The sequence below is a fragment of the Clarias gariepinus genome, chromosome 5, assembly GCF_024256425.1.
Source record: "Clarias gariepinus isolate MV-2021 ecotype Netherlands chromosome 5, CGAR_prim_01v2, whole genome shotgun sequence".
In the NCBI taxonomy this organism is placed as follows: domain Eukaryota; kingdom Metazoa; phylum Chordata; class Actinopteri; order Siluriformes; family Clariidae; genus Clarias; species Clarias gariepinus.
In genome coordinates, this window is record NC_071104.1 from 10,845,363 (window position 1) to 10,870,231 (window position 24,869).

At 35.5% G+C, this 24,869-nt stretch overlaps 2 protein-coding genes across 4 annotated transcripts; both read right to left on the reverse strand.

Annotated features, from left to right (window-relative positions):
- Positions 1 to 1,169: 1,169 nt before the first annotated feature.
- On the reverse strand, positions 1,170 to 15,762 carry LOC128524422 (interferon-induced protein 44-like). 3 transcript variants are annotated; one of them, XM_053496989.1, is made up of 10 exons: positions 15,671 to 15,762; positions 15,012 to 15,139; positions 14,617 to 14,649; positions 13,741 to 14,007; positions 11,197 to 11,227; positions 10,624 to 10,816; positions 10,359 to 10,499; positions 9,986 to 10,157; positions 2,062 to 2,162; positions 1,170 to 1,946 (listed from the first exon to the last, which is right to left on the reverse strand). In XM_053496989.1, exons 3-10 carry the CDS (start codon positions 14,639 to 14,641, stop codon positions 1,749 to 1,751), a joined length of 1,128 nt encoding a protein of 375 aa, XP_053352964.1. In that variant the 5' UTR covers positions 14,642 to 14,649; positions 15,012 to 15,139; positions 15,671 to 15,762; the 3' UTR covers positions 1,170 to 1,748. The 3 variants fall into 3 exon arrangements, with proteins under 3 accessions (XP_053352964.1, XP_053352963.1, XP_053352962.1); XM_053496988.1 differs by lacking the exon at positions 15,671 to 15,762 and adding an exon at positions 15,550 to 15,565; XM_053496987.1 differs by lacking the exon at positions 15,671 to 15,762 and having other exon boundaries at positions 15,012 to 15,163.
- A 1,593-nt stretch (positions 15,763 to 17,355) lies between these two features.
- On the reverse strand, positions 17,356 to 23,199 carry LOC128524315 (interferon-induced protein 44-like). Its single transcript, XM_053496832.1, has 12 exons — positions 23,136 to 23,199; positions 22,920 to 22,950; positions 22,774 to 22,807; positions 22,490 to 22,665; positions 22,325 to 22,362; positions 21,744 to 22,010; positions 21,575 to 21,605; positions 21,000 to 21,192; positions 20,455 to 20,595; positions 19,912 to 20,083; positions 19,344 to 19,444; positions 17,356 to 19,231 (listed from the first exon to the last, which is right to left on the reverse strand). Exons 5-12 carry the CDS (start codon positions 22,347 to 22,349, stop codon positions 19,058 to 19,060), a joined length of 1,104 nt encoding a protein of 367 aa, XP_053352807.1. The 5' UTR covers positions 22,350 to 22,362; positions 22,490 to 22,665; positions 22,774 to 22,807; positions 22,920 to 22,950; positions 23,136 to 23,199; the 3' UTR covers positions 17,356 to 19,057.
- Between the last annotated feature and the right edge of the window lie 1,670 nt (positions 23,200 to 24,869).

Below are 24,869 nucleotides of genomic sequence, written 5' to 3' on the forward strand. Positions count from 1 at the left end.
GGAGTATGGCATAACTGTAAACCTACCAAGACAAGGCTGTCCACCTAAACTCACAGGCCAAACAAGGAGAGCGCTGATCAGAAATGCAGCCAAGAGGCCCATGGTGACTCTGGACGATGTGGGGGACACAGCAAACATGTGGAAGAAGGTGCTCTGGTCAGATGAGAAAAAATGAAACTTTTTTGCTATGTGTGGCGGAAAACTAACACTGCACATCACTCTGAACACACCATCCCCACTGTCAAATATGGTGGTGGCAGCATCATGCTCTGAGGGTGCTTCTCTTCAGCAGGGACAGGGAAGCTGGTCAGAGTTGATGGAAAGATGGATGGAGCCAAATACAGGGCAATCTTGGAAGAAAACCTCTTGGAGTCTGCAAAAGACTTGAGACTGGGGCGGAGGTTCACCTTCCAGCAGGACAACGACCCTAAACATAAAGCCAGGGCAACAATGGAATGGTTTAAAAAAAAACATATCCATGTGTTAGAATGGCCCAGTCAAAGTCCAGATCTAAATCCAATCGAGAATCTGTGGCAAGATCTAAAAACTGCTGTTCACAAACGCTGTCCATCTAATCTGACTGAGCTGGAGCTGTTTTGCATGGGCAAGGATTTCAGTCCCTAGATGTGCAAAGCTGGTAGAGACATACCCTAAAAGACTGGCAGCTGTAATTGCAGCAAAAGGTGGTTCTACAAAGTATTGACTCAAGAGGCTAAATAATTACGCACACCCCACTTTTCAGTTATTTATTTGTGAAAAAAAAAATGTTTGTTTGTTCCACTTCTCACGTGTACACCACTTTGTATTGGTCTTTCACGTGGAATTCCAATAAAATTGATTCACGTTTGTGGCTGTAATGTGACAAAATGTGGTAAAGTTCAAGGGGGCCGAATACTTTTGCAAGCCAGTGTGTGTGTGTGTGTGTGTGTGTGTGTGTGTGTGTACATATATACACACACACTTGTCTCAAAATGTCCATCAGGCAAATCAATCAAAATCAGGCAAATCAATCAAAAATGTTTCAGTTCATTGGAAATGTTGCCCAGCCACTTTGTATACTGTAGGTAACATGCTCTGGTGAGTGAAAGAAATAAAAATTCATTGCTTTTACTGTATTTGGAGAGAAAATCTATTGTTTATTTCAAGAAATGAGTCATATAAAATTTTAGAAGCATTTTTCAGTTTATTTGGATTATTAAAGCAAATACATATTTTTTTTCTTTTAAAGAAAAATGTACAATGATAAAAAAATGCATATTACAATTGTATAATAAAATAGCTGAAATGTGTATTGATTATAACAGTGTGTATAGTGCAACTCAATGTCAACATTACACTGTTAACCAAAATTGTAAATTGTTCAATCTGTGCCAATTATGTACAGTTAATTCTATAACCATATAAAATTTTAAACAAAACAAAAAAGAGGCAGAATAACATATAATGTAACTTTGTTAAAGCTTAGATGTTGAATATATTTTTATATACATATTACATATGTTTGTATACGCATTCCACTGCGTATTGCACTGTGTATGACTGTGTATGTGACAAATAAAATGTAAATTTTAATTAAATTTACAGCATAATTAGTTATATGCAGTTATACAGTTAACCTGAAAATAATAAAAGTTTCATGTGTTAATATCTGTTGCATTTAGATTTGGGTTAATTGGGTGAATTAAATAACAGTTAGCAATTATATATGCAGAATTTATTTTTTGCTTTTCAAATCAAGTGACATTTCTTTATTCATTAATTTCCTGCTGATGTAACATTTGGTTTCTGGAACGGCTCACAAAGTCATTAGCAAAATTTATAATCTGTGTTAAGGCATCCAGCATCAGGCAGTTTATATTCTCATTCACATGAGTCTGCTCATGGTAGTTCACGAGAGGGAAGATACAGTTCACAGGCACACCCAGGATATTACTGCATTCACGCATCTTGGGACACACACAAAAATATACACATAATTAATTTGATTCGTTTGCTTCAAAACTGCAGTTATGAATCTTTGCAGTGATGCCTAGACAATTTCAATCATGCAAAATTACTTACTTTATCTCTGATCTTTTTGCTTTTATAGATGTTTTTCAAATCATGCTTTGTCAATGGACATGTGCGGTCCACTTTCGTCATGAAAACCACTTGAGGGATTCCTGTAGAGTGGCAGTACACAGATTAACAAGTCAGTTACCCAGTCACTAAAAAAACCACAAAATATATTTACATGTACATGCACAGAACAAGAATTATTTTAAATGATATGTTGCAGTAGAAAAGGTAGATAAACTGTGTGTACAAGAGACCAAGTGGAAGGGAAAAAATGTGAAGAACATTGGAGGTGGATTCAAACTGCTTTGTAATATCAGAGATAATAAGAAAAAACAGAGTAGGCCCGATACTGAGGGAAGAGTATGCCAAAAGTGTAGTGGAAGTGAGTGGAAATTCTGCCTGACAAAGTAATAGTATTAAACTGGAAGATGAAGAGGTATGTTTATGGGTGTTGTGAGGGGGGACATGCAAAAGATTGGAGTGACAAGGGAAGACAGAGCTAAATGGAGACAAATGGTCCTCTGATGACCATCCCATTGAAGAAATATACAATTTGGGGTATTACAAATATATTAAAATCTTCGAAAAGTATATAGTTGCAAATATACTAAAAAACGTTCTTCCCTAACTTACTCACTCATCCTAGACCTCTATACCACTTTATCCTGTATTCAGGGTGGCAGGGGACCTGGACAGGGTGCCAATCCATTGCAGGGCACACACATATACTTACACACTACAGACAATTTGGAAATGGCAAATAACCTAATCTGCATGTCTTTCCACTTTCCGGAGGAAAACCACCAAGCGCGGGGAGAACATGCAAACTCCATGCACACAGAGCCGGATTCGAGCCTGACCGGAATTCGAACCCTGACCCTGGAGGTGCAATGCGACAGTGCTAACCACTACACCATCGTGCCGCCAAAAAGTTGTACAATAAGTTAATATATAAAAATTATACTTCCATCATGCTTTTACCAAATTTAGGAATTAAACTTCAAACATACAGTGGAACTTTGGATTGCGAGTAATCCAGTTTGCGAGCATTTCGCAAGACGAGAAAAAATTATTAATACATTTTTTCTTTAAAAACGAGCGTGCCTTGATTGAATAACCAAGTATCATGTGGCACACATGCGCCAACGGTTTTTTTCTCTCTCGAATTGTGGGAATCGTCTCCCCTGCTCGGTTTTAGTGCGTGTCTCTCACTCGTATAGTCAACATCCGTGCAAGCATTTACTGTTTACTTTAACACTGTGACAATGTGGGTGCGCGTGTAAAAACATCTTTATTTTGTCTTTGTATGTGTGTTGTCCTCTCTTTATTATAACACATGTACACATTAAACTTAATGTTTAAATATTTGTATGAACACTAAAAGAGTCAACACCATAAGACATAAACTAAAAATGTTTCACAATGTGTCCCTGAATGAAGGGAGGCTCAAAATCAAAAGTACCAGTCAGTATCTGGTGTGGCCACCAGCTGCTTGAAGTACTGCAGTGCATCTCCTCCTCATGGACTGCCTATTGCGGACAGTCTGAGCACTGATGGAGGGATTGTGTGTTTCTGGTGTGACTCGGGCAGTTGTTGTGGCCATCCTGTACCTGTCACGCAGGTGTGATATTCGGATGTACCGATCCTGTGCAGGTGTTGTTACACGTGGTCTTCCACTGCGAGGATGATCAGCTGTCCTTCCTGTCTCCCTGTAGCGCTGTCTTAGGCGTCTCACAGTGCGGACATGGCGATTTATTGCCCTAGCCACATCAGCAGTCCTCATGCCTCCCTGCAGCATGCCTAATGCACATTCACGCAGATGAACAGGGACCCTGGGCATCTTTCTTTGGGTGTTTTTCACAGTCGGTAAACAAGTCTCTTTAGTGTCCTGCGTTTTTAGAACTGTGACCTTTAATGCCTACTGTCTGTAAGCTGTTAAGGTCTTAACGACCATTCCACAGGTGCATGTTAATTCATTGATTATGGTTAATTGAACATGCATGGAAAACATTGTTTAAACCCTTTACATTGAAGATCTGTAAAGTTATTTGGATTTTTACAACATTATGGTTAAAATACACAGTCCTGAAAAAGGGACGTTTCTTTTTTTGCTGAGTATATGCACTCTCAAGCACGTTTTTGCATACTGAAACTCACTTTTGCGCATTCAAGATCATTTAGGTTTAGGTTTAATTTATTTATATAGCACTTTTACAACAGCCACGAGGCTGACCAAAGTGCTGTACATTTAGAAACGTCATTATAAAAATAAAAGTACACAATTACAGCCTAGCAGAAAACAAACAAAACAGAAACACATATAAAAAATATTTAAAATATATAAAAAATAAAAATTAGATAGGCAAAGTAAAACAAGATCATCTAAACAAGATAACAAAGCATTCATAGCCAAGCGATCATTTTTCTTGTGTCATCAGCATAAAAATGGAATGATACCCCATGTTTCCTAAAAATGGAGCCTAGAGCTAACATGTATAGTGAAAATAGAGTGGAAGCCAACACAGAGCCTTGTGGAAGACCACAGGGGAAAGAAGAAGTCGACGAGGAGAAGTCTACTAGCCCAGTGGTTCCCAAACTGGAGGTCGCGACCCATCTGGGTGTCACAGAATAATTTTATGGGGTCGCGAGAGGGATTAAAAAATTATGTCTTTTTTTGTGATTATAATACACACTTTTCAGTATTACAAGTAAATGCTATAAATAAATATTTTCTGATTTGTAAAAATATTACTGATTGAGTGTGAGTGTTTAAACTGAGTGTTTAAAAAAAAAGAAATTCGAAAAAATATTCCAAAAATATTTTAATGTATAGTAAATGTAGTCAAAATAATGTGAACAGCTTGTTTTTGATAGTGGGGGTCGCGATCTTCAATTAGGGGTCGCTGGCTTGAAAGTTTGAGAACCACTGTACTAGCCTAACCACATATTTTCTATTAGATATAAATGACTGAAACCACTTTAAAACTATGCCAGAGTGACCCACCCAAGACTCTTGTCTATTTAGTAATGTCGAATGGTTCATAGTGTCAAAGGCAGCTGATAAGTCTAAGGACCTCAGAATCCCCCCCGTATCAGTGGCTTAAAAGATGTCATTTAACACTTTCAATAGGGCTGATTCGGTACTGTGGGCCACCTTAAAACGCTCAAAGAAACAAATGGTAGAACAGAGATAGGCCGATAATTTTTTAAAACAAACAAATTTAAAATAAATAAATAAAAATCTAGGATGCAAAGCATCATATGGAGATAAAGATGGTTTCAATTTAGCAATAGTGTCTTTAAGTGACCAATTAGAAACTGGTTCAAAAACATTCCAAGATACAGACAACATCATTTATGTGTGTTTGAACTGTATCTCTCTTCTGTGCGCTCAATGTCATAAAGCTCCACTTGCAAGAACTGGGGCAGTGTTAGAACTCTGCAACCATTTCAGCCAACCAGAGACTAGAGGAAGGGGCAACATCAGCCAATCAGAAACTGGAGTGGGCACATTTGCACTGTCTGTTTTCTGATTAGATCACCAGTCCTCCGCTTCTTATTTGAATTCACGGCTGGAAGCTGTATCATTGCATGCGTTAGTTCATATCGTTATTTATTTATTTCCGTTGGCATAAGGTAAATTAAATAAAGCGCAGAATTTATGGCTCAATCAATTATGGCAAGTCCAGGTCCTAAAGCTGAAAAGCAGCTACCGCTACACACTACCACCACCATGTTTAACTGTAGGTATGATGTTCTGTTCATAAAATGATCTGTTTATGAAATATTTGACCAAAAGTCTTGGGGATAATTAAGATGTTTTTTGGTAAATGTGAGATGTGCCTTTGTGATCTTTTTTGGTCAGCAGTGGCTTTCACCTTGGAACGCTCCCATTGATGCCATTTTTGCCCAGTCTCTTTCTTTTTGTTGAATCATGAACACAGTCCTGTTACCTTTTCACATAGGGCCAGGTAGGTATGGATAGCTTTTTTCCTGTTAAGTATAAAGTATCATTTTTTTTTTATTTTAAACTCATTATAACCAAAAAGGTTATTTTTGTTTGTAAGAGTAAAATTTGTTTCACTAAAGGCGAGAGAGAGAGAGTGTATGTGAACCAGCACAATGTCAAATTACGCGCACGCACACACATAACGACAGGCTGAGGAAGAAAATGGATTTTTAACCTTCTAATAAAAAAAAGTAAAAATAAATCCCGACAGATAAGTGTTTTCGTTTATCCGCGCAGACGCTATGTGTGTGTGTGTGTGTTTGTGTGTGTGTGTTTGGGCCTGTCATTATGTGTGTGCGCGCGTAATTTGACACCGTGCCGGTTCACAAACGCACACAACCACTCAGCGCCTGTCTGCTGCTCTCTTTCACTAAAGGTGAAAGAGAAAAAGTGTGTTTGTGAACCGGCACAGTGTCAAATTACGCACGCTCACACACCTAACAGGCTAAGGGAGAAAATGCGTGCCTTAATGTTAAATATACCAATGAGTGACGTGCACTAAGACCCAACAGGGGAGACAATGACCCACTTCCGCACCGCAAGAAAGAGAAAAAACATTGTCTCAGTTGTGATCACGTGATGCTCGGCGTCAAAACAAACTCGTAAACCAAAACCTGCTTCTTTTTCAAGGCAAAATTTATTAAAAATCTTTGCTCGTCTTGCAAAACATTGCAAACCATGTTAATCGCAATCCGAGGTTTCACTGTATATTTATACACATTCATCATAAAAGATCTATTGTAAAACAAAATCATGTTTGCTTCAGCGTTAGAACCAATACTGTTTTAGGCTAACTTTTTAATAACTATACACTTTTGTATTCTTTGTTGTACTACACACACGCAAGCACCTTTAAATTAAATCCAATTAAATTAGACAAATTCAGTTAAATCAAATAGTTAGATGCTTATATATATAATAATTCTGGTCTTCCTCTAGCCCTCCTGCCTGGCAGTTCCAACCTCAGCATCCTTCTACCCACATATTCACAATCTCTCCCCTAAACATGTCCATCTCACGCTGGCCTCTCAGACTTTATCTCCAAGACATCTAACTCTGATGAACTTATTGTTGATCCTATCCATCCTTGTCACTACCAATGAGAACCTCAACATCTTCAGCTCTGCTACCTTCAGCTCTGCCTCCTGTCTTTTTTTCAGTGCCACTGCCTCTAAGTTGTAGAGCCTCACTGGTCTCATCACTGTCCTGTACACCTTTCCTTTTTATTCTCGCTGATACTCTTTTATCAAACAACACACCTGACACTTTTCTCATTGACACCCATTCGAACCTGCCTGTACCTGCCTCTTCACCTCCTTTCCACACTCTCCGTTGCTCTGGATCGTGGACCCTAAGTACTTAAAGTCCCGCACCCTCTTTACCTCTGCTCTCTGTAGCCGAACACATCTCATTTACACACATGTATTCTGTCTTGCTGTGGATAACCTTCATTCCTCTGCTTTCCAGAGCATACCTCCACCTCTCCAAATTTTCCTCCACCTGGTCCATCACTCTAACCTGCTCCACATCCTTTCCATCTCTATCTTTCTGCCATGCCAACCTGTACAGATCCACCTCTCCCTCTTTACTATCCAATCTAGCAGACAAGTCGTCATATGCTCTTTTTTTGGCCTTTGCCACCTTTACAATACCTTCATCTTATGCTGCATCTCCCTGTACTCATGTCTACTATCTTCAGTCCTCTCAGTGCAGTGTGTCTTAGCTAACCTTTTTCTCTGTATACACTTCTGTACTTCCTTGTTCCACCACCAAGTCTCCATGTCCACTTTGACCTTTCCTGATAATATACAGTACCAAGTCCCCTTTTTTCTGTCTCCCTGATTACATTAGCTGTAGTTGTCCAGTCAACTGAAAGCACCTTCTGACCACCCTTAGCCTGTCTTAACTCCTTCCTGAAGACTATAAAACATTTTTCCTTTTAAACTTCCACCACTCTGCCTTTGTCCTCTTCACCTTCCTCGCCACCAGAGTTATTTTACACACCACCATTTTGTGGTGTCTGGATACATTCTCCCCTACTAATACTTTGCAGTCACTGATCTCTTTTACAGTGTCAACAAAAGATGTAGTCAACAAAGAACCCCACATTATAGGTAATTGGAGGGCTCGGAATTATTGCTACATACCCCATACATTCCTGACCTCACTTCAAGCAATTTCCACATGTTTGGGCCATTAAAGAACCCTATCCGTGGCATCCTATCCTGGGAGGCCAGCGTTTCAGCAGATAGATACAGTAGATCCTTCTCTCCCTCCCTTCCTCCCAAAGGGAACTTTTTAAAAAATTGATAGTGAAAAAATGTGTTATTCTTTAAAATAATTAATTAATTAATTAATTAATTCCGAATAATAAAATGTAAAGAACAGATCTTTCAGGACCAGGACTGAGTAGCACTGCACTAGAATGTGGATTTTGATTATCTCATACAGTGGAACCTCGGATTGCAAGTAACCCAGTGTTCCGCAAAGATTTCTAATAAATTTTGACTTGGAAAACAAATAAGTCTTGGTTTACGAATACCAAGTATCATGTAGCATGTGTGCGCTTCTTGTTTCGACGACTGAGCGTCACGTGATCACAACTGAGCTAATGTTTTTTCTCTGTCTTGCATTGCTGAATTGTGGGTAAATCGTCTCCCCTGCTCGGTCTTAGTGCTCTTACTGGTATAATCAACATCTGTGCATATGTGTACTGGTAACTATAACACTGTGGACAGTTTTCATTTTGTGTTTGTATGCATGTCTGTACATGTTTTGTTCATTTCGTTCTTTTGATCAAAGATAAATTAAAATGTTGCGTTTTCAATAAAAATACCCCCAATACGTCTACATACACAAATTTTGGCTATAGTTCCAGTTATGTTGATATTAAAATGTAACTAAGGACATATTATAATAAACAGAATAAGTAGCTCACCTCTTATATCTTCCAACCTGAGTCGTTCGTTCTTTTGAATCTATTGCACCGTATAGCATCTATGGGAGTCATGTGACCAAGGAACGAATGACTCGGGACTTGAAAACTCATTGCTGAGAATCTTTCAATACTGTTTCCTGTGTACTGCACTGCATAGCGTCTACGGGAGTCACGTGACAAAAGAACAAACGACTCAGGACCAAAAAGACTCAAAGGTAACGACTCATTTCTGTTACCTGTATATAACATATGGAGGTGTTGTGATGCTTTGCGCCCAATAGAAAATAAACAAATCACTCTCCGAGACGACTCGTTCATCTAAGTCATGTTAAAGATTCGTTCAAAAAGAATAAATCGTTCATGAACGACCCATCACTACCCTGCTCCTCTCACATTTACACACAAAATGTGTGTCTGTGTGTGAGAGAGAGAAAGAGAGAGAGAGAAAGAAAAACTCAAATTAGAGAGGAGGAAGTGTTACTGTGTAAGATGAGAAGAGGGAGAGTGAAGGGGCTAATCCCACCTCTCCTTTTACTTTAGCTTCACAGACATGTACAAACACACACATACACAGTACCTGCACACATAAATAGAAACACTTATTTGTTGGGATTTATTTGTACTTTTTTTAAAGGTAAAGTGCAGGTTAATTTGTTTTATTTTTACTTCATATTGTGTAATTATTTAATTATTTGTATGTATTAATTTTTTTGGGCTGTGAAATGAATAATTTTAGTTTCTTTATTTCCTATGGGAAAATCCACTTTGGTTTACGAGTGTTTTGAAAAACAAGCCTGCTTCCAGAAACAAATTATGTTCATAATCCAAGGTTCCACTGTACTTTGCTTTGCCACCACACCCATACTTGTATACATGCTCATTTTTGGCCAAAAGAGACTTACCCTGAGAGCACCTGCTAAATATAAATGTAATTGTGGAAATCACAAACGTTTGTATTACTGAGTATAAATTTGACTCACCCATTCTGCTAGCTGTTTCTCTGACATACTTAAATTTTCCGATTAAGTCCTGGTCCAACATGGAAATCTTGTCAGCTGATACAACATACACCAGGCAGTGCATCTGATCCTTCAGGCTGGGATTTTGATGATAATAACGGTTGTTTTCAGACAATGGAACTTTAGGGTTGAACTGAAGAAAAGAGTAAAGCAACATTTTTGTTCCCTATATAACTGCATAAATGCATAATATTCCAAATAGACTGGTTATTCTAGAAAACACTTATAGTAGCCCAAAAGTCTGATTGGTTTTTATTGATTTATATATGGTGTGATTTAGGATAGATAATAGCCAAATGAATTGTTGCACACAAAAAAGTAAGTGTTATCTTACCGTGTAACCCTCTTTCATATGACCTTTTAAAGCATTGATGATATCCTCAGTCCGGACCCCACCTTGTCCTTCTGCACCCATTATATCATTGAAGGCAAAAGGAAACAATCCTTCTTCATTTGCAAATCTATAACATTCATACTGAAAGTAGCAAAAAATTAACAAGATGATGTGCTTTTTTTAAAGTTACCTACTTAGTTGTGTCATGCATACAGTACAAGGTCTAAAGAGGTTTCACACTTAGGAATGCATTATATGAGCTCACACATAGAGTATGACTTGTAGTAGATTCCGCAGCAGCCAGACAGTTGACATACTGACGTCCTTCAAAAATGGATTTGATGGTGTTTATGGTGCTGGACTTTCCTGTTCCAACTGGTCCATAGAGGAGGAAGCGGAGCTCTTGGACTTCATCACAAATATTAAATGTCCTGAGAGCATTAAACATTTCTCCCTGTCTGAGATAAAAATAAATTGTGATTGCAGTGTATATTTTGACTTTTATATATATTTAATATATCTGTTGCAGCAATAACTACCAACTCAGTTCATATTTTCCTTATACATAGTATAAGGAAATATATTATGTAAATGTTTGACTGATGAAAGTAATAAAAAAAAATCCATAAAATTCTTCCTTACAATTCTGACATTTAACAAGTGCAAAAAAACATGTTACTATTTATTGATCTAAAACAGAATAAGTTTATTCTGATTTAATGTTTTACAGTAAAGTAAAAAAGTTTGTGGGTTTTTTCTGAAGAGTATGTAAATATCTGGTTTTCAACTGCATGTTAGTTATATTTTGCACTATACCAAGAAAAATTTTGTGACTTACCTCCATTTTACAGGCCTCCATTCATTTATCGCTGTACAAAATACATACAAGTTAACATGCTATTAAAACAATTAATATAAAAGTAGTACTCTTACATTTTTTTTTCAGTAGGTGTTCATTTGCAGTTTAAAAGTTTATCCCAAATCAAAGAGGCATGTTACATATAACAATGATGTAGTCCTTAATATGAATTCAAAAAGTACAAGCTTTAGGCAAAGCACTATAAAAAAAATCAGCGTTTCATCACCAGTAGGGTGTTATTTTGATATACTTTCAGAATATATATTTTAAATATTCTTGAGACAAATCTGTTCAGCATTTCAGGCCCGTAGCCAGGGGGGGTTCGGGGGGTTCGAACGACCCACCCCCCACTGCCAAAGGTCCAGAATTTTTTGTTATTATTATTATTATTTCATTTTTTTTATTTTTGAGACAGATTAAAATTGTTGGGCATTATTTAAAATACCACTTTATTACAAAACAATTTACAAAAAAAAAAAAAAACGCGACGTGACAAACCTGCGCAGCAACGGACGTTTTTTAAATCTGTGCGGCGGCATCCAGCGATGTATAATATGGGTCAGAAAGAGGAGGAGAGACGGAAGAGAAAGCAGGCAGCAGCGTCATTATCGGAGAATATTGAACATATTTTCAAAAAGACTGCCAAACAGAGTAAGTCTGTTACTACCTCAAGATCAAATTGCTAACGCTAGTTAAGTGGTAGCTAATCGTCAACCCCACATCACACACAGAATAGTTCTCTTGTGCCTTTTCTTGAGCAGTCTGAATGGCTATGACAAGTCTGTAACATCTTAAATAAACATTAACAGACAGTAGCCTATCTGTTGGATCTGTGAATTTATTATGTTAAATAATGTTAATCTATCAAAAAAAAAGAAAAGAAAAGAAAGAACGACGAGTTCAATGCGTAAACAAACCTGCTTGACCATGCATAATATTAGGATTTATTAACATTTTATTTTGAATTAATAAATTATTCTATTAAATTAGTAAATTTATTAAATTATTCTATTAACCATAGGCGATGCTCTCTAGTGTCTATACGCGGTGTAGACAGCATTCGAATGAAGTTTACCATTAATAATTGTTACATAAAACATAAAATAAAATAAGCCCACAAAAAATCAATTTTATCCATCCCACAGTCTTGTAAGTACATTAACTGATCGTCTTTTCCCCGTAATATTTGTATATTATTATTATTAGATAATTATTGGTAATATTTTTATATTTGTTTATATTCCTCATTTTGATCTCTTTACTTCACGTTCTGAATGTAAATGATAGCCTACTGTAAATGCTCGACATGCCAATAAAGATTGAATTATGCTATATGACTGGGATTTTAAAGGTTGAGTTTAACATATTTTATTATATTTCGTCTAATTAATAGACTATATAAATAACAATTCGTTGAATATTAAATATATTTTATATAAGTTCAATAAAGTGAAGAGGCAAAGACAAAGAAATGAGAGAGCATGTTGATGAGAGAAGTTGAATTTGTAGTTTAATAATATTCCGGTAAAAATTCCTTAAATGTATTCTGTTTTTAGTGTGGTTTTTAAACTTTTGAACTCTGTGGGTGTGTTTGTGAAGTGAAAAAAGTCGCACGTGATCTTGATAAGCAATTTGACAACATTGTAGTAAATATTTTTGGTGCATCAAAAGCATGCACATTATGATACCAGCAGAAAAGCTAATCCAGCACATGACACTAAAATGCAGTATTTAATCCTCAAAATGAAATACAAAATGAGTAAATACTCAAATACAAAATGCTAAGAAAAAAGGTCCACTTTTTTAAAAAAAGAACCCCCCCTTGCACTAGGCTGGCTACGGGCCTGATTTCACTTGAGCTGGAATTGGGTTGTGCAACATGTCAAGCACCACCCCAGTAAATCAACATTTGATCTGATAAAGAAGTCAAAGTCCAGACCTTATCTGATTTGTTTAGATACTTTAACAGAGCTGTATGTAAACAAATGCCAACAACATTAATTAAATATTAAAGTCGGAAAGAAGAGTGAGCAAAAAGTTCAACAGATTATGTTATGTTGCTATAGATGACTTAAAATCTTACTGAATAGTTCTACATAATTATATTTTCTGATTGGTTTTGAAATGCTTGTTTACTTTTGGGAATTGACAAAATTACATAATAAGCACACAAATTGAAATCTGTTGTGTTTTACAGTCATTTAAGGTTATTTGTTTGTTTACAGTGAGGACTACACAATTATTTCTACCCTAATAACTAAAAACAAAATTAAAGGGTATAATTAAAAAGTATACTTTTTCAGGCATACTTACAGTTGTACTTTCTATTTTTACGTTTGTAAGATTAAATAATATTATATACATATATGCATATATAATATTATGATAATATTTGTAATGTTTTACATGCAGCAGGCTCATTTGTATAAGTAGGAATAGTTATTATTAACATTTTCTTCTTAATTAACATTATTTTAAGCAATATTGGTAAAAAATATGAATAGTAAAAAAAAGGTTACTTACAGACTCTGACCATGGCAGAGCACGACTCTGAACCTGAAATGTTGCGCAGGGTTATGGTGTATTTTCCTTCATCGCTCTCCTTAAGCTTTGAAATTTCCAAGACACATTTTTTACCGATTTGTTTAATTTTGTGCTTGCCCTCCACACAATACAGTTTGTGGCCATCCTTTTCCCATGATATTTCTAGACCCTCTTCTTTTGCCTCACAGGAAAGAATAACATTACATCCCTCTTCAACTTGTTTATCACCCAGAACTGTGCTAAATTCTATGGAAAGAAAAAAAAACAATAAATAAAGAATATAAATGTATAATAATAATAATAATAATATAAAAATGCATAATATAGAAATAAATATATAAATATTATTAAGTAAGCCAATAAACTATTATTTAAAACTTATTATATATTTAGATATTTTGCATTTCAGGTTATGTATATGTCAAATCTCACAGTTATTAAAAACAGCATAATAAATGTAAACTTTAAAAAAAATTTATTTCCTCCCTTTTCTTTTATTTTCTTTTATTTTCTTAAAATGACAGTAAAAAACACTACTACATTACATCTGAACCTAAAAGGCTTGAAATTTAGAAAATACGATATATGAAGTGCTAGATTGGAGTAAGTGTCATGTGCAGAGCTGAGGCCCAGTATATCTGTTTATAATCATTATTTTTTAAATATAATAATAATAAACTTTAAAAAAGATTTGTGTTTAAATACTCAATGGCCCTCTTCTGAAATACATATGTGTACCGGACACTTATGCATTGTGCTCTATTATCCTTATGCACTGCTCTATTCTCCTAGCTACTGTAATTCAGTTTCATTTGTTAAAGTAAATACTTTAGTAATTCAGTTTGCGTTACATACCAGGTTTGGATGGTGATGATCCCATGTTTGATTCTATAAAAAATAAGATATTAATACCATATTAGGAACTCTACACAATTTACAGTGTTAGTGCTAGATACTATAGCTTTTTAAAGAATGAAAGAGAAGGTGACACAGCAGAAATAAGCAGGAAGTAAATTTCTGGATAGCAAAAGAGAAATTAGTTATCCCAAATTAAACAGCAACAATGTGATCGGGGTGCTTTTTTTGTATCTTTTTGGATATGTAGTAGAACTATGCAAAAGTATGTGTTTTAACTATTTGTTTGCACAAAAGACAGACCACGGGAGAGAGAAGAGAGAGAGAAGAGAGAGAGAGAGAAAGAGAGTTTATTTGTATATAACATATGACCTTTCTAAATAAAGTAAGCCTACCTTAAGTGCCGTTTAAAGTAAAATCCAAAGCCTGTGTCTCTGTCTGCTGTTCTGTGTGTGCAGCTCAGCTCCTTTTCCTGTTTTTTTTACTCTTGCAGCTCTTGTGTGCAGGAGGGAGGGGTTTATATCTGAAATCGAAAGTAGAATAGATTCTTCTAGTTTCTTTGTTTTTGTTTGTTTGTTTTTTTATAAAATGCATATTTGTCACTCTTAAATGACTAAAATCATACAAGTTTTAATATTACACAAAGATAACCTAAGTAAACACAAAATTGAGGTGGTGGTGGTGGCAAGGGGTCGCCACAACGGACCATGCGGTCTGCACATACAAGCTTGATGAGCCACCTATCCCCATCGAGTAAATACGAAATACAGTCTTTAAATGAAGATTTCATTTATTAACAGGAAAAAACATGCCTGGCCCTATATGTGAAAAAGTAGTTGCCCCTCTAGCTAAATCATAAATAACCTTTTTTTTTTTTTGAAAACTGAGATAAATTTTTCTTGCCACATTTAGTACTGTATGTATCAATCTCACCAAGAAATTTCTAACGCCTTCGGACGCCAATGAACCACGAGGAGTTCCATTATCTACAAAAGTGTTGAACCTTCCCAGGAGACTGCCCCACCAAAAATACTTCAAGAGTACAATGACTTACCCAAAAGCTCATAAAAGAACCCAGAACAACATCTAAAACATCTTTTGCTGGACATTGCAAAACAACACAATTTAATAGCATAGAAGTTACTGGAACGCAACAATGTTTTGAGGTAACCAATATGGCCACCTTTATTTTTAATGACTTCAGTAAAAATGACATCATGTTGGCAACATAAAAATTTCCCATGCTGCACTACTCCCTACAGATATAACCACTTCTATTTTTGCTTGAACACACCTGGTGCTAATAAATCAGACTTCATACTTTGTCACTTTTTCGGCATTGATTTTAAAAAAGAAAAAACTTTTATGATCTCTACATTTACCTCAAAGTAGACATTACATTTTCATAGAAATTATATTTGAAATCGAAGATTTTTGCAGCCTGGGTTTGACAGTGCAATATTTACAAATATTTATTTTAATCCATGTGTTTTTAATCATCGCTTTTAAAATGACATGTATAAATATATACTGTATAGGCTATATATATTCTGTAATTAAATAGATGGAACTTAACCGTTTTAAAGATTTATTATTAGTTGTATTAGTTGTATTAGTGGAAGTAATATTATACAATTTTACATAATTCAATGTCCCTATATACTTTTTATTCTGTTTTTTTTTGCAGGCATTAACCTGGCATTAACATGTATCTAGTAGCTATTTAGTACTATTTACTAGTTTTTAGCATGTATAGTCTTTTTTTTAATTTATTTTTTACTGTTTTAATTTACTTTCATAACAACTATGAAATATGAGGCCTGTGTACCAGCTTTTTTTGTCTGCTGCTTAGTGACTCTTCTCTTGTTTTATTGCTCAATCTGCTGTTTTCATCTAAGAATTTTACTTTCACTTTTAATGGTCTTTCACTTTAAGGCTGCTTGTAATCTGTTTGTTGTTGTTGTTACTTGTTTAATTGTTTAGCATAAATCAAATACATGCTTGAACATTCTCCATGAGTGTTTAGTTTGTGGACTGCAATGTCTGTAGACTGTAGCGAAAACATTACAACCTCATTAGCACATTATTGTGCTATGTGGTTAACTCTTATCGAGCTATATGCTAAAACTAGAAAAAACTATGCCCACAGACACATTCCAGACACATAAAAACCATGACATCAAGCATAAACTGTAACAATAACCCAGTTAGCAATGTCGCCTTGCACCAGGGCCCGGGTTCGATTCCTGGCCAGGCTCGATTCCTGTCTCCTGTCTGTGCATGAGTTTGCATGTTCTCCCCGTGCTTGGTGGGTTTTATCCGGGTACTCCGGTTTCCTCCCACAGTCCAAAGACATGTAGGTTAGGTTAAATGGCGTTCCTAAATTGTGTGTGTGTGAGTGTGTGTATGTGTGTGTGCCCTGCGATGGATTGGCACCCTGTCCAGGGTGTACACTGCCTCATTCCCTAAGACTCCTGGGAAAGGCTACAGGTCTCTGCGACCCTGAATACAGGATAAAGCGGTATAGAAGATGAGTAAGAGTAATTATTAAAAGAAATAGAATCTACATTTAATGCATCTGCAAAAGTTTTCCTTATCACATAAACCAAAACAAGGTTACATCATAAATGGATGATGGGAGGATGCAATTTCAGGTAAACTGTTTTATTTACACACTATTCAAAACTAACACCTTAGGTCAGAAGATGGGCTAATGGTACAAGGAATGTCAGACAAAATTGAAATCCAAGAGTTTCTTGCAAAGGTTATACACAGTAAGGCACTCAAATCCCAATAAAGGCTTGGTATAGTCTGTAGTAGACTCACAATAGCGTATACTTTGCAAAGATTGGTTGATTTAGCACAACATTTGTGCTCTGAGCTGATTAGTGACATCTGTGTTTTTTGTATGCTGAGAGTTTTAGAGCTTTTCCATCAAGTGTGTGGCATAGAACTCCTTAATGATTAAGGGGAATTAATCTCTTCAGGAATATATTCACCCAGTCATCGAGGAATTAAAGCATTCCCTGTCTGTATTGTAAATTTAAAATGGCTTTAATTATAAATGCCTGTTGACCCTTGATTTAAAGAGGCTCTGGAGGATTGCTTCAAGGAGATGTTTTGTCCCAGGATCTCCTAAGCAGAATTTAGTTAACAGATATTTTAGCATGGAGCAAGGAGGCAGTGACAAGGTAATTGCAGTTTAAAAGTTATATCATTGATTCTCTTCAAAATAATGTATCCATTTGTCTTATAATTTGTGTAAAAGCCCTGAAAAGGGAGGCATTTGTAAAATATGCACGGACACAACTTTCCTCAGCTCAAATGTGTAATGACTGGTTTATCGACATAAATTCGTACAATGCAAATCGATAACACAACAAATGCCAGTATGTACATAGTTCTCTGACCAAATAAAGTATTCAACTGCAACAAAAAATTGTATCTGTGTACTGTACAAATAGTATTGAAGTACAGCAATAAAAACATACAATACATACAGTACATACATACATACATACATACATATATGTTAATGCCTATTCTGTTAATAACGCAAAAACACTACAAAAATCTGAACCTAATTAGAGATGTGAAACACAGGATAGACAGACAGGAATTCAAAAAAGATACTGCAATTCAGCTTGTTTCTGCTATACTCGGACTCCTAGTTAACACATACAACACAAACAGCACTTAGTGAACACTGCATTGACAACACAACTTCAGCATCAACTTCCTGTTACAGGATTAGCCATGTGGCTGTTACCATGGTTACTGAGTACCACTACTATATAGACTACCATGCTGTTAGCATAAAAAGCCTAATGTGGTTAACACAATTTAATTCACATCAAAATAATTAGGCATAATGTACTACAAATATTTTCCTGGAGATATGTTCGCATACAGTTATTTAAAACGCATGTAATTATAAGTAGTTATTATGAAGGTCCCATAACTGAAAAGGGAGGTATTTGTGTAACAGATGCACGGAGACAACTTTCCTCAACTCAATTGTGTAATGACTGGGAGAAAGTAGGCCACGTGCACTTTGCATACCTCAACAACATAGTTGCACAACCTCCTGCTGGAATCATTTGGTAACTGCATCTTACTCTTACAACACCGAGTGTTAAAGTGATACTAACATAAAAAATAGCACACAAATTACTATGTCTCAGCTGCTATGACTAACCGTAATAAACATAAAATAATAATCAGAACATATTTGATAAACAGAACTATTAAGGGTAAACAGAACTCATTAAGGGTTTCTCTCCTACTTGATCTGTATTAAAGCTTGTGGTGCACATTGTCTAATCTGTCACACTTGCACCCCTCCAGGAAACAGATCACTGATATAAGTGTATCACTCCAGTGTAACACTTCAATATGTCATCTGCATTTTAAAAACTCCTCATGCTGTTTGGGTGAATCTTTACCCTTCTCCACTCCATTTATTAACATAGTTATTAGCCCAGTATACAACATTTGTCAAAACGTCCAGCATCAAGCAGTTTATATCCTCTCTTATTTGGGTTTCTTCATGGTAGTTCCTGATGGGAAATATGCAGTTCACTGGGACACCCAGTCTGTCGCTGCAATCATACATCTGCATACAGTATATCCACAAAACATACACAAAGTATATATTTATATATTTTTTTACTTTTAACATGGTGCAATTATTTAGGAATATTTACAAATATGCCTAAACTACTCACTTTCTCCCTGATTTTCTTGCTTTTGTAGACGTTGTACAAATTATCCCTTGTCATTTCACAAACGCTGTCTACTCTTGTCATTAAAACCACTTGAGGGACTCCTGTAGTCAGCAAACAGTCAGCAAACACAAAACAATATTACCTACAGTAGGTAACAAAGGTTATTACTAAGGATGCTATACTATTCATTTATTGGATGTACATAGGTATTGATCGATATTTTGATTTTTTATTGCTCCACATCAATTTTGCACTGGTTACATGCTGTGCTGGTTAATTGTGGTTAATTAATTATATCATACATGACTGGAATATAGAAGTTATGGGACCAGCATACTGAAAAAAAATTCTACCTTGATGGTATCCAACCACTAAAGCATTGGAATAAGTGCTGTAACATAGTGGGGGATTAAACTTAAGTGAGTTAATGGTATTCTTTTATTTCCAGCTTTTTCAAATAGCTTCCTTAATGTTAAGCATTAGTGTAAATTTAATGTTGTTTTTGATTACCATTAGCATAAGCACATTGAACAACATTGTAATAAAACCTTTTGTATGAACAACTTACCTAGGTCACGTGCTGCTTTACTGACAGTCTTAAATTGCTTGATGAAATCATTTTCCATAAATGCAAATCTGTCTGCTGGTATAATAGACAGCAGACAGTGCATCTGATCACATAAGCTAGGATTTTTGCGATAATACATGCTGTTTTCTAATATTGGGATCGTGGGGTTCCACTAAAGAAAGAAATAAGAATGTTAACATGGGGTGTCTGGTTGGTTTGTGTAGTAAACTACAGTATATACACTGTTGGAGTTAGATGTTTACAGTACATACACTGTTCAAGAGCGTGGATTGCAATGGCAATATTGGGAATGATACAATATAAAACTCCGATAGAAGAAAATCCTAAGAATTATTCAGTGAATTTAGGGTTTGGTTTTCTGAAATCAACACAGGGAACTCTGTATGCATATCAAGTTAGTCTATTGCATTTCTGTTTTCCTTTGTTCTGGTTTACACAATGCAGACAATTATAATTCTGGTTAGATTCATTGTACACAAAGTTAATTTAAATTGTGTAATAATGTAAGATATTTTATCTTACCATGTACCCAACTTTTATGTGCCCTTTAAGAGCACTGATGATATCTTCTACGAGAACACCCTTTTTTGCTTGCACACCCATTGTGTCATAGAAGGCAAAAGGACAAGAGCCATTTTCGTTTGGAACTTCGTATCTGTCAAACTGTGAATATTCAAATTTATGTTATTGCTGTGGTCCTGCTTCTTGTCATCAAATGAGCTTAAATAAAACAAAACTGAATTAAATTCTGGTGTGGTTATATAATTATATTTTCATCACCACAAAACAGAGAATTAAAACTAACTTAACTGTATATACTGTATCACTTGACTAATATGACTTTATATATCCCTTCATGCACTTCCTTTCTCATCCTGATGCACCCTTTTCTCTGGTATATCATCAGTCTGGACTCATCAGACCACATGACCACAGACCACATTTCCCATTGTAAAATAAAATGCACAAGCATAGACAAAGATACAGATACATATGGAATATAAAGAGCAGATGTAAAGTTTTAGACTGCAGTATAAACCCTTAGGAAAGTTGCAGTATAAACTCACATGTTTAGTGTGACTCTCCTCAGACAAGGCAGCAGCCAAACAGTTGACAAACGGACGTCCTACAAAAATTGTTTTGATGGTGTTTATGGTGCTAGACTTCCCTGCGCCAACTGGTCCATACAGCAAGAAGTGGAGTTCTGGGACTTTATTACATATTTTAAATGCCTTTAGAGTATCAATCAATTTCTTTTGACTGCAAAAAGAATAAAACAGGAAGTCTAGTTTATGGATTATGAATAGTTATGGAGAAATCCTTTATTTTTAAAATCGGAAGGTGCTTGATAAAACATTCTTCTTATATAGTACAGCTTCACCAATATTTTACAATCTACACGTACAGTCCACTACTTATTAAAATAAGTGTCCCAAGCAACAACAAAATTCCTTTATTGTCAATAATTGAGGGTGTGTCTTGTGTATATATATTTAACACATGGAAAAAGCACAGATTACTGTGTAAAGGTAATTGGAAATCATATAGACTGCTAAGAATCTTTTTTTATTATATTTGAAATTAACTATAGTGTACTTTAACACAAAAATTAATATGTATTTAAATAATTAAACTGACTTACTTTAAATCAAATGTCCTCCATTCCGTAAGTTCTGTAAGATGAAATTAATAATAATCATTGTTAGTATGAGTAGTAGTAGTAGTAGTAATAGTAAAAGTAGTAATGTTATAGAGTTGACTGTGGTATTTTTGATAGTATTAATGGAGTAATTATTTATGGTCTTACATACCAACTCTGACATGGGAAGAGCATGAAATCTCCCCCTTTTTGTTCTTCAGTACTATAGTGTATTTCCCATTATCACTTTCCTGAGCATTGACAATTTCCAAGGAGAACATTGTTCCATGTTCTCTAATAAAGTGCTTGTCTTTAACACATCTCAACTTTATCCCATCCTTTTCCCATGTTGCTGTTACAACTTCACTGTTTGACTTGCAGAAAAGCTTAATGGTTTCTCCACTTTTTACTTGTTTATTAGCGAGAACTGTTATAAAGTCTATTTGAAAGAAAGGGAAAAGTAACAATTGAAATAATACAATTTAAACATTATAACTATATCAAACTATATGAAAAATAAATTGCCTACGAGAGTTTATTGTTTAAGTATCTGGTTTAACTTTCATGAGATCAAACTACAGTGAAAATTCTCCCTACACCCTCATCTACAGATACGAAATACCAAAAACCAAGACATTTTGATAGGCCCTGCATATTCCTCAACAATAAATAACCTAATCAGTAAAATATACAGTCAACCCCAATTGCCTTTAGCAAAGCCACAAGATGTTATTGATAGTATGTGATACATACCAGGTTTGGATACAGATGATCCCATGTTTGGATCTGTACTGTTGAAAAGTATTATTATTATTATTATTATTATAGAAAGTACTTACAAACAACCCAAGTTAATAAGGTTAATATGCACTCTCATATTGTGACATATACACTTTGTGGTGTGTTAGCAATAGTTGCCAAGTCTTGGTAAGTGTTGATGTCTCAGCTGTAATCTTCTTCCAGTTTCCTCATTTCTTGCCTAGTTCATTTTGTTTGATGAATTTATCTTTGCCTGCCTTATGTTGAATATTTACAGTATAAACCCATGTTTATTTTTATAATGTTGTTTAACAAAGGACACCAACTGTTTATCCCTGAAAGAAAAAAATTCCCATATGCCGTTATATTCATATAAAGCACATATACAGAAAATATTCAGTGCATGTTTGAGTGAAAAGAGATGTTGGGAATGCAAAACCAACCGTATCTCTATTTTACAACGCAGAGGTGGACCATCTGTTTCCTCACCAAAAGTTTGGAATAGAGATAAGCAAGACAAAGATAAGAGATAAGCAGGGTATTTTTATCTAACGGTGAACAGTAATCCGGTGATACAGTGATAACTTACCTGACTTTTTGAAAAACTCCCCAGGACACACCTGTGTAACGTGCACATTATTAACGGTGAATGGAGTGGACAAAAACAAATGAGAAACTAAAACTTGAAAATAACTGTTAGTTCTGTGTTCACAAATGTAACTTAAAAAATGGTTTGGCATTTAAAAATATAGCATGTTTTTAGAAATGTGCCATCATTAATCTAAGGTGCAAATGTTAAACTTACCTTTTCTTTTATAAGAAGTGAGACGTATTGCTCGCTGCTTTTTATATGTTCTTTTTGCTTTTACTTTCACTATTCAGTGTTTATACAGAGGAAGTATGATTTTAGGATTTGGTATAAGTGGGTTGGCACAGGGGGGAGCATGAACCAGTCAGGGTGTATGTGTGTGTATGGGGGTGATGGATGCACAAGAAATCAGATTCAATTTAAAATACATAATGGATTAAAAAACATTAAGCATGATTTCCAAAATCTTGAGCAATGCTTTGTGCTCTAATACGCATAGTATTAAATCCAATGTATTCCTGCACAAGACACTGAAAATCATGTAGTATTTTTGGGAAAATATTTTTGAAAATCCATGTATTTATAAAAAAAACAGCTGATAAAGTAACATTTATCTGTTTACTGTTTGTTTGGTGGTGAGCACTGCTTCTAAATCATTTCTATTCAGCAGTCTGTGGGTCAGTCATGCGAAAATAATCAGACAAACATGCGCTATTAGAGCTATATTAAAATATATATATTTACTGTATACACACCATAAGCAGTGTGATGTGTGGTGGTGGGCGTCGCTCTCTTCTGTTTCGAAAATCGTGGAACTGTGTTTACCCTTTGCAGATCAAGCAGTGAGTGATGGCACTCTAAGCCAGTGAATGATTGGCGGTGCTTTGGTGTAGGGTCAGGTTGGCTTGTGCCACCCCGTGCTCCCCCTCTAGAACCGCTCCCTTTTACATGATTGCTTATTATAGCACTAGAAAACTTTTTTGGATACATTTGTCCAGAATATTAAAAAAAAAAATCATTAGCTAGGAAGCTATAGATGGTATCTACCTGTTCTATTTCTCTTGAGAAGGTTTATGCATTATTTATGTTAGCTGTTTTATAAGGCTGTGATTCTTCCTGAAGAGTTTGTTTCAATAAAGTAACATATAACTGGAAACTATTTAAACACCTTGTGTCATGCTCCCAAAAAAACCTTTTCGCAATGTGAATCCTGGAATGTGCCTGTTACTTTAGGGAAGAAAGAAATCCATAAATGTGATAACCTGGTCATTCAGTACGTTCAGGACATCAGCTGACTTTCATTTAATTTTTATTGCCACATAACGTTGCTGACCCTAGAACTGAACAACTTGTACAGTGGGCACTATGCATTAGGGATAACTTCATGTGCTTCCTGTCTTACACTGATGTGCCCATCAATCTGGACTTATCAGACCACATGTGCTTTTTCCACTGCTGCAAAGTAAAATCTTAGTTTTTACCTGATTAGACTCACTAACAAGTGAACACAGCTGTTTAGTCCCAATCCTCTGACTTCTCGTGACATTGTGCATGTAATAATGAATAGCTGTGATTTTTATTGTATTTTTTTTCTTAACCAGGCATTTCTATGAGCAAATCTTAAAATAGGTAATGTTTCTGCTGTTTAGATCCATGGTAATACCTCCATTCCTTTCGACTGAATTTGCTACAGTATGTACAGTACAAAGATGCAAATTTGTTACGACCTCTTGAGAGCTCATTAGAGGTAAGTAACAGCTTCTTACTACTTCTTTTGGGTTTAATGTGAATTCTGCCATGTTTGTTAGTTTTGGGAAAAAATTTAACCTTGTTCAAAAATTTCCACTGGCACCTCCTGATTCATATTGATTCTTAAGCACCATTTTCATCTCATTATAAATTTCTAAGAACTGGTATTGCTTCCTTACGGCAGCATAGAAAATTCGTTAA

Bases quoted from the DNA above. Each gene is read 5' to 3' on its own strand.
- LOC128524422 (XM_053496989.1), bottom strand. From the start codon at position 14,641: ATGGGATCATCACCATCCAAACCTG. The intron at 10,817-11,196 runs GTAAGTCACAAA...TTTTTATCTCAG, and splicing joins TGGAGGCCTGTAAAATGGAG to ACAGGGAGAAATGTTTAATG. The intron at 2,163-9,985 runs GTGAGTCAAATT...GCCACTCTACAG, and splicing joins AGAAACAGCTAGCAGAATGG to GAATCCCTCAAGTGGTTTTC.
- LOC128524315 (XM_053496832.1), bottom strand. From the start codon at position 22,349: ATGGGATCATCTGTATCCAAACCTG. The intron at 19,445-19,911 runs GTAAGTTGTTCA...TGCTGACTACAG, and splicing joins TAAAGCAGCACGTGACCTAG to GAGTCCCTCAAGTGGTTTTA. The intron at 19,232-19,343 runs GTGAGTAGTTTA...TACTGTATGCAG, and splicing joins GCAAGAAAATCAGGGAGAAA to ATGTATGATTGCAGCGACAG.